The 9,956-nt window shown below is 41.5% G+C and overlaps 1 protein-coding gene across 1 annotated transcript; it reads right to left on the bottom strand.

The window, feature by feature from the left end:
- Positions 1 to 308: 308 nt before the first annotated feature.
- On the bottom strand, positions 309 to 2,569 carry nkx6.1 (NK6 homeobox 1). Its single transcript, XM_063480879.1, has 3 exons — positions 1,711 to 2,569; positions 1,420 to 1,592; positions 309 to 784 (listed from the first exon to the last, which is right to left on the bottom strand). The coding sequence occupies exons 1-3, from the start codon at positions 2,249 to 2,251 to the stop codon at positions 536 to 538; spliced, it is 963 nt and encodes a 320-aa protein (XP_063336949.1). The 5' UTR covers positions 2,252 to 2,569; the 3' UTR covers positions 309 to 535.
- Positions 2,570 to 9,956: the final 7,387 nt, after the last annotated feature.

Here is a 9,956-nt window from a genome sequence, read left to right as displayed (position 1 = left end):
GCCAAAGGAGAGAAAAAGCCCCCCCAAACTACAAAATCGTCCATGTTTTCTGCGTGATTTCAGCCGGGTTTAAAAAGGAAATCCAGAATCCGCCTCAGATGAAGCCGAGCATCAGCGACACAAAGCAAACACCTGCAGTTCTTTTTTTATTCAATAAAAGTGCATTACATGAGCCTGCGGGGTACACAACTGCGCAGGCGCAACTCACAACCCAGAACATATAAATAAAATGTGTGCGAGCAGAAAAAAAACAATAATAAAAAAATTTAAATGTTTGCGCCGTTTGTGTCTGTACACGTGCTGCGTTCATGGTCTCCTCCTGAGAGGCCTTCAAGGAGCCGCAGCGGGGTGGTGTTGGTGGTGGGAAAGGGGTGGGGGTTAAACCCAAATGAAAAGTAGAAAAACATTAAATTTAAATATTCACATTTCTGTTCACTCACTCATATTTACAGTCCGCTCCGGCCCGCAGGTAAAAACCAGTCTGTCATTCAGGTGAGCTCACGTGACTTCAGCTGAGTTCGGACTTCCGGTCCGGTTAGGAGCTGTCCGTGTCGGGCGCGTGCAGCAGCAGCGCGGAGCTCACGGGCTTGTGTTTCTTGAGCAGCTGTGTGATTTTCTCGTCGTCGGAGTTCGGGTCCAGCGGCTTGTTGTACTCGTCGTCCTCGTCTTCGTTGTCCGAAGTGCCCTTGAGCCGCTCCGTCTCAGAGTCCTGCTTCTTCTTGGCGGAAGCCATCTCTGCCGCGTGCTTCTTCCGCCACTTCGTCCTCCGGTTCTGGAACCACACCTGCGGCGGCGGCACACAGAGAAGCCCACTCACATTTCTGCCGATTTAGCTTTTATTATTTAAAGCTAAGACAGGAAACAGCCCCAGTTTTCACATTTAAATTCCTACAGAAACTACAGAAACCAATACAGGCGACTAAACGGCAGCTTATTAAATATGAGAAACAGTAAAACTTTATTTATAAAGGCAGATTTATGTCACAGGTTAAGTCATCATTCCTTCTATAATTAATTTTCCTCTTTTGAACTCAGATTTAATTAAAAATACGAATTCTGACCCGATGCATGTAAAAGGTTAAAATTGTGAGCTAAAGCTCAAAAATAATAACTTACCTAAACCTAAAAATAAAATATAACTTATAAGATAAACAACTTAAAACAACGTACACATGATTGTAAAAAAATGTTTTTGCTTTAAATTAATTAAATAATTTTATTGTGATAGAGGAAAATTAAAACCTGAATTTTAGCTGAAAAATGTGGATTCAAGCCCGCTTTACAAAAGTGCGAAAGGAAAAACCCCTGATATAATTATTGATGAATTCTCTGCGATTTACCCACAAACACAGTGAAAGTCCCGTCTGTGGAAGCAGGCGGGTAAGCAGCAGCACATATTGAAATAGGGGTGTCCGTTACCTTGACCTGGCTCTCGGTCATGCCCAGGGAGTAGGCCAGCCGGGCTCTCTCGGGGCCCGCCAGATATTTCGTTTGTTCGAAAGTTTTTTCCAGGGCGAAGATCTGCTGCCCGGAGAACGTGGGCCGCGTGTGCTTCCGTTTGCCGTCTTTGTCCAATAAGACAGAGCTCTGATCTGAAACGAGAAGCCGACACAGACATTCAGTACACACAGCCCATAGCCTGCTTCTATTCTGTTCTATTATTTTATTGTACGTCATGTTTCTGGGATCTAACACTTGTTTTCCACTCACGGGGCGAGCACGCGAACCTAGCGTCCCTCCAGTGGGGGCTCTGCATCACACCCGGCCAGAAGATGGGCGTCCTGCCTGGCAGGTCCGCCAGGGGCTTCGGGTACCGGGCCACGGCCACGGCGGCCGCGGAGGGGCTGAAGTAGAGCCCGGGGGGAGGCGGCGGGCTGAGGCTGCTGAACCTGGGCAGACCCGTCAGGATCCCCGCGGAGGAGGAGGCGGAGGCCCCGGCGGAGTTGGCGCAGGGCCGGTTCAGGATGTCGTTAATTCCGTGCGGGGTGGCGGAGGAGCACTGCTGCGGGGAGCCGAGCCCGGATGACGGGCCGGTGGAGCTCTTGATGCCCGGGGAGGCTGCGGCCATGCCGCCCGGGTTCGGGGAGGTGGTAGCCGGTGAGGTAGAGGAGGCGGGGCCACCGGAGGAGAGCGGGTAGGCCGGGTACAGCGGGGTCTTCATCTCGGTCATGCTGTGCAGAGCAGCCAGGGGGGGCGTGCTGAGGAGGAAGGCGCTCTGACGAGACCCGTCCATCGGACCCGCCGCTAACATCCCCCCGGGGGGCGGGCCGGGCTCTGCGGGCAGGGGCGCGCACTAACGCCGCTCTGAGCCCATCCCGGGCCGCTCTGCGCTCTAATCCCACCACGGTCCTCTCTGCAGACAGCCTGAGTCCAGCTCCGAGTCCCGGATAGGCACCAGGCGCACGCGCTGCTTCCGCCCGCGAGTTGCGTGAGATAATAACAGCTGATCATCCGCGCGAGACTATCAGCCCCAAGTTAGAGAGGAGGGAGAGCAGGGGGGCTGGGAGGAGGGCTGGGGACGGGCAGGGGTGGTCTCTCCGGATTGGTTGACCTGGGGGTGACGTAGACGTTCCGGGTTCAGGAGGGCCTCGTGATTGGCTGAACAGAAATGAGATGAGTGATGGGAAATAAAAAAATACGAAGAAAGAGAAATACGAGAATTTAAAGGTCAGAGACAAAAGTATGATTTAAATAATCAGAGGAGCAAAACCAGGCCGGTTATTAAAACAAAATAAAATGAGGTAAAAAGAAATGAAATAAAGTAAAATAGTGGAAATTAAAATGCGTGAAAAAAAATTTAAACACACTCTGCTTTTATGATTGAAATAATAAACATGATTTCAGTCCCGCTTTACTGTTTAATAAAATATAGTAAAATTTGTCTTAATAAATGAAAATATTTTTTAATTATTTTAAATCTAAACAGACAAACACTAGCCAGCAGGGGGCGCTGCAATAGCAACGCTTACATTTCGGAAAAATCACCAAGAACATTAAATTCATTTTATAATAATTATCCATGTGACTCTGATTTCATGGAAAGGAAAAAGGAAAGTGCTGCTTGATGGTTTGATGCCACTTTGTAGAATAGAATAGAAGAATAGAAGAATCCTTTAATTGTCCCACAAGGGGAAATTTGGTTATAACTGCAACAAAAAAAAGAAGAAGAAGAAGAAAAGAAATGCATATACAAACAAACAAACAAACAACAGTGTTTCCAGAACTGTTTTTTGGTTGATTCAAATTAATGCGTTAAACTTAATTCTTACATTTTTAGGTTAATTATTGTATAAGCTTTGAGTTTATTTATAATAACATTTACTAAATTAAATCTGTACAAACTGTTTAACTTAAAATTAATTAGAGCGCTCTTACTTTGATATAAAATATTAAATGTGTCTGACTTCTCCTGAATTCTTAAAACAAACAGTTTAATATAACGCTTCATTGTTACGCTGACACTGCTTTTATGCAAGAAATAAAGCTGACCTTTGTTTATTTATTATTTATTAACTTTAGTTTGTCTGTAATTGAATAAGTTGCTGTTACTTTCAGTTAACGTAAGAATGGTGAGTTAAAGATGATCGGTCACACAGCTTCACATTTAGAAATAAAAGTTTAGCAAATTTTATTAAAGATAAAGTCAGTAAATGTTTAAGGGTCAAGATTTCTTTTAAAGTTCAGAGGTCTCAGATTGTGTTGCGCTCATGTGCCCTGTACACCGCACGGATAAATGAGCACTGGTTTAACAGTTTAACATCCGGCAGGTCACTGAGGACCAAATCTAATTTTGTGGGGCAAATCTTAGTTGCTGGGAGAGTTTATCCATAACAACACACACAGACCAGAAGATTAATCAAACTAAAGGTTTAAAGGACAGGCTGGATTTTATTTAATTTCTATTTTTAAAAAGTTCTTATAAATGTAAATGGAAGCTAAAGTGTATTTTTAAAACTGCAAAATGAAGTTAATTAGTTTTTTTTCCAGAGGAACATTTGAACATTATCATTTTAAACAATAAAGATTATTAACAGAGCACACACAGAAAAAAACAAAAACAACAACAACTGTAAAAATACAGTATAAACAGTTTCAAAATGAAATAATTTTTTATGTTATTATTATTATTTAAAAAATTATTTTCCATATCTTCTGTTTTTTTTAACCACACGTTAAATTTTTCCATTTTACAGAAACCTCCATTCCTTTTTTTCCCTTTTTTTTTTTTTTTTTTTTTACAGTGTAATTCATGCATGAAATGAACGAACAAATAAATTCTGAGAGTGGCAGCCTCGACCTTCGGGCTGTGGATCAGACCTGAGAGGAACGTGTTTGTGTTTCAGCTCTAAACTAAAAAAAATATGAGATAAAAACCCTGCAGGTCAAACATGAGCTCAGCCTCTGTAAACATCTGGACGGTTAGTCACAAAGATCTGAGTCAATTCCTGTCTTAAGTTCTCCGCTTTAATTTAATCTCTTTAAACTTTTAAATGATTTTTTAAATTCTCCACTCATGACCGCTCAAAATTTCCTGGTGACCCTTTACGGGGACTCGAGCCCTGGGTTTGGAACTCATTTCAGGCTTTTATTTTGAAGGAAATGTTGGAAATTTGAAAAGCTGCAGCATAAAAAAGTGCAGCAGGTCCTTCTGGAGGATCATGAAAAGACGTTTTTTTTTACACTCATTTACTGCTGATTTTCTATTTCTTCGCTTCATCATCCACAAACAATTAATAATCAATAATAATGATGTTCACCTCTAATATAATTACTGAGGTGAAAATATGATCATTTATAATATATTATTAATATATTAGCTTTCTTTTTTTTTTTGAATACCTGTTGTTGTCGTTGAAACAAAATAAACCCCTCCCCCTGGCAGATGTGGGGCAGATTTTCCTGTTTGTTCCTCTAACATGTAAATGTGACAGAGCCAGAAACAAATGAGTCACAGAAAACAGTAACAGGAAGTGATGTCACACCCAGCCCTGGATTTGACCTCTCAGGCTACACAGCAGCCTGCAGACTCGACTCAGGAAAAATGATTCTTTATTAGTTTTTAATTAATAAATTAATTAAATCTAGCAGGTCTTCGGTGATAAATAAGAATAAAAAACTAATAAAGTAAAAAATCTGTTTTATTGCTTCCATTTTCCTAAACTTCAAACCTCTGCTCCTGTATAAAGCTGGATGGAGTGATGACATCACAGCTGATCATTAACACAAAACATGGAAAATATGAAGCACTGCTTGATTTATACAACACTGATTTCAGGTTACTTTAGTTTAGATGTAATAGATTACTTTGAGTACTTTTGAGTTCACCCAGTGTTACCACAGTACAGAGACATAATACTGCTGCTAATAACAGTAATTAAATAATGTTTTGAAAATCCTTTAAATCAACAAACGATTTTGTTTTTAAATCTTTGAGAAAATGTGTTATTGATTACAATAAACTACTAATAATTAATATTAATATTTCAGACTCGATGCATTTATGTAAATAAAACATTTAACTCGACAGACCTCAGATTGATTCTGTTTATAAGTTTATTGATTTTGTATTTTTGATAAGAGAATTGTTGGAGAGAAATAATAAAGTAATCTGGAGCAGCTGGACAGATTAAATTATGGTGTTGTGTTATGATGATGATCAGGAAGATGCTTCAATCTGCTGAAAGAGACTGAAACACAAAATCAGCAGTGCGCAGGCGCCCCCCTCTGGTCAGACTGTGTCAGCACACAGGGTTAATTTTATACACGAGCCTTGTAATCAGCTTAATGAGGCTACCTGTATGAAAATCCTACAGTGTTGAAGACATATGTGTGAATCCTGGAAACATGAAGTCAGCCGAGTTCACGACCAGCAGCTGCAGTTTAGTGTTTATGAGTTTATGAACGTGTCACAGAAACACTGATAGAGACTGGACGGAGCCTTCTCTTTGACTTCACTGAGCTCAACTTTACACTCGCACAAAGATTTAATCCCACAGTGAAACTAAATAAATACCTTTGAAGAGTTGTTTGCATTATTTTATAACAAATCACAGTGATCAGGATTAACGCGTCCAGCTGTGTCACTGTTTCTCAGACTGTGGGACCTACAGGATTTCAATTCAGTTTTATTTATATATCATCAAATCACAGCAACATAACTAAGGGAGGATTCAGGATCCCCTGGCTTACCAAACAGAACATTTGAAGCCTAATCTTAAAAGTAGAGATAGTGTCTGTCTCCCGAATCCAAACTGGAAGCTGGTTCCATAGAAGAGGGGCCTGAAAACTGAAGGCTCTGCCTCCCATTCTACTTTTAAATACTCTAGGAACAACAAGTAAGCCTGCAGTGCGAGAGCGAAGTGCTCTAATAGGGTGATATGGTACTATAAGGTCACTAAGATAAGATGGGGCCTGATTATTTAAGACCTTGTATGTGAGGAGCAGGATTTTAAATTCTGTATTTAACAGGGAGCCAATGAAGGGAAGCCAATATAGGAGAAATCTGCTCTCTCTTTCTAGTCCCTGTCAGTACTCTTGCTGCAGCATTTTGGATTAACTGAAGGCTTTTCAGGGAGTTTTTAGGAGAATCCTGATAATAATGAGTTATAGTAGTTCAGCCTAGAAGTAATAAATGCATGAACTAGTTTTTCAGCGTCACTCTGAGACAGGATATTTCTAATTTTAAAGATATTGTGCAAATGGAAGAAAGAAGTCCAACATATTTGTTAAATATGTATATTGAAGGACATATCCTGGTCAAAAATCACTCCAAGGTTCCTCACAGTGTTACTGGAGGTCAAAGCAATGTCATCCAGAGTAAGAATCTGTGTAGCAGTGAAAATGTATGCTATACCTAAGGGATAGCATACAATGATATTGCCTAAGGGAAGCATGTATAATGTAAACAGAACTGGTTCTAGTACTGAACCCTGTGGAACTCCATAATTAACCTAAGTGTGTGAAGAAGACTCTCCATTTACATGAACAAATTGGAGTCTATTAGATAGATATGATACAAACCACTGCAGCACAGTACCTGTAATACCTACAGCATGCTCTAATCGTTCTAATATTATGGTCAACAGTAACGAACGCTGCACTGAGGTCTAGTAGGACAAGCACAGAGACGAGTCCACTGTCAGAGGCCATAAGAATATCATTTGTAACCTTCACTAAAGCTGTTTCTGTGCTGTGATGGGCTCTGAAACCTGACTGAAACTCTTTAAATAAATCATTCCTCTGCAGATGATCTGTTAGCTGTTTGACAACTACTCTTTCAAGAATTTTTGAGATGAAAGGAAGGTTGGAGATTGGCCTACAATTACCTAAGTCGCTGGGTCAAGAGATGGATTTTTAAGTAACGGTTTAAGGCCTGTGGTACACAGCCGATTATAAGAGATGTGTTGATCATATTAAAGATCCATCCATCCATCTATCCATTTTCTTCCGCTTATCCGGGGCCGGGTCGCGGGGGCAGCAACCCAAGCAGAGAAGCCCAGATCTCTCTCTCCCCAGCCACCTCCTCTAGCTTGTCCGGGGGAACACCAAGGCGTTCACAGGCCAGCCGAGAGATAAAATCTCTCCAGCGTGTCCTGGGTCTGCCCCGGGTCCTCCCGGTGGGAAATGCCCGGAACACCTCACCCAGGAGGCGCCCAGGAGGCATCCTTGTCAGATGCCTGAACCACCTCAACTTGCTCCTTTCGATGTGGAGGAGCAGCGGTTCTACTCTGAGCCCCTCTCGAATGGCTGAACCTCTCACCCTATCTCTGAGGGAGAGGCCAGCCACCCTTCTTTCAGTCACTACCCACAGCCTGTGACCATAGGTAAGGGTAGGTATCGACCGGTAAATTGAGAGCTTCGCTTTTACACTCAGCTCTCTCTGTACCACAACAGACCGGTGCAGCGTGCGCATCACTGCAGCTGCAGCACCAATCTGTCTGTCGATCTCCCGCTCTCTTCTCCCGTCACTCGTGAACAAGACCCCGAGATACTTGAACTCCTCAACTTGGGGCATAAACTCGTCCCTGACCTGGAGTGGGCACTCCACCCTTTTCTGGCTGAGGACATTGGTCTCAGATTTGGAGGTGCTGATTCTCATTCCCACCGCTTCACACTCAGCTGCGAACCATTCCAAGGCGAGCTGGAGGCCAGAAAGCTGGAGGCTTCAATTAAAGACTGAAGCATTAATTAATGGCAGGACTTCTTTGAGCAGTGTTGTAGGAATGGGGTCTAAAAGCAGTGTTGGGGACTAACAAAATACATGTACCGGCGTTACGTATTTAAAATACAACATATGAGTAACTGTATTCCATTACAGTTACCATTTAAAAAGGTGGTATTCAGAATACAGTTACTTTGTTGGAATAAATAGATTACACTGCGTTTTTGTTAGGCTGTCCCCTATTTTTGCTAATTCCACGCCGGTGGAAACCCAAACAAAACACGCATTAAGAGGCCCTAATGCCTGTGTCTCAATCTCGTGGCCCATGTCACCCCTATTTGGAGCCCGCATAATGACGTGAAGAAATATTTTTTTTAATTATTATTCAAAAAAATTATTTAATATGAAGGCAATAGGCAGAGTGTTACAGGCATAGCCCTAAAGAATGTATCCTCATGGGCAGTGTAGTCCGTGCTGCAGGGAGAATGGACTGCTTTACCTGTTATGTGTCTGTGAGCAAGAGGGAGGGAGAAAAAGGAGAGTCGAAAAGTACGAGTTGTCACCGACCAGAAACGGGAGGTGGAAGCATGTAAATATAATAATAACCACTGCAGCCAAAAAGAGTGCCTCGTCAGTAAGTGATTAAGCTATTAAGACTCGACTGTACACTGTGTTCGTGTTCAGAGATGGGCAGTAATGCGTTACTTGTAACGCGTTACTGTAATCTGATTACTTTTTTCAAGTAACGAGTAATGTAAGGGATTACTATTGCAAAAACGGTAATTAGATTACTGTTACTTTCACGTAGGAACGCTGCGTTACTGCGTTACTAAAACCGTGATTTTTTTTGAAAGAATGTCTCATAACAGTGACGTAAGCGAGTGCAACGTTTGTGACAACAGCTGTGTACAGATCAACAATGGACAATATATCGAGTGCGGGAGAGAGTATGAGCGTGCAGCGTTTAAAGCGTGGAAGTACTGACCTTACTTTGAGTTAGATTCCATAAAAAGTGACAAAAACATTAGTGTCCATTGTGCGTGGGAAGAAAACTTCTTTTTACAGCGAAAAAAAACCCTGAACTTCCAAGCAAGCAGCGAGTACGCTACGACGTAATGGGAAATTCACAGAGAAACTCGCGGATTCTTCCACTGACCGCCGCGGCACACCTGCACCAGGGTAAACCTCCGCCTAACCCACTCCTGCTTTATAGGTGAAAATAGAGCAACAGGACCGCTAGTCTTTGATTTTATTTATTTTCTGCTGTGTTTTACTCGCATCTATTTGAAAGAGTGAGTGTAAATACAAAAAAATATTTTATTTTATATGCTGGAATGTGCAGAAAATAGGTTTAAATGTTAAACAAATTTCTTCCAGTCAGAAAATGTTGCATATAATTAAGTTTTTGCTTGATGCATAAAGTTAAAAGATTTAAAGTTTAAAGTTTTAAAAAGAGACGTTTCCATTTGATTACATTTTGTATGATGGATTATGCAGAAAAAGTAGAATTGGGCTGAAAGATCTATTGCTTTATCACCTATTCAGGTTGTAAATCGTGTTTTTAAAAAGTAACTAAGTAACTAAGTAATTAATTACTTTTGAAAATAAGTAATCAGTAAAGTAACGGGATTACTTTTTGGGGGAAGTAATCAGTAATTAGTAACTGATTACTTTTTTCAAGTAACTTGACCAACACTGTTCGTGTTTTCCTCCGAAACAATAAGTTCTGTTGGAGCAGCCTTTCAATGCCTCTCTGTCTCTTGATAGCAAAGTTGACCCAGACAACAAAGTAAAG

Source organism: Pelmatolapia mariae, linkage group LG7 (genome assembly GCF_036321145.2).
Source record: "Pelmatolapia mariae isolate MD_Pm_ZW linkage group LG7, Pm_UMD_F_2, whole genome shotgun sequence".
Lineage (NCBI taxonomy): Eukaryota > Metazoa > Chordata > Actinopteri > Cichliformes > Cichlidae > Pelmatolapia > Pelmatolapia mariae.
This window is presented reverse-complemented; position numbering and strand designations above follow the sequence as displayed.

Coding starts and splice junctions, on each gene's coding strand:
- nkx6.1 (XM_063480879.1), bottom strand. CDS start 2,251: ATGTTAGCGGCGGGTCCGATGGACGGGTCTCGTCAGAGCGCCTTCCTC. Junction 1,593..1,710: donor TAGGTTCGCGTGCTCGCCCC/GTGAGTGGAAAA, acceptor TTCTCGTTTCAG/ATCAGAGCTCTGTCTTATTG. Junction 785..1,419: donor TGACCGAGAGCCAGGTCAAG/GTAACGGACACC, acceptor CCGCCGCCGCAG/GTGTGGTTCCAGAACCGGAG.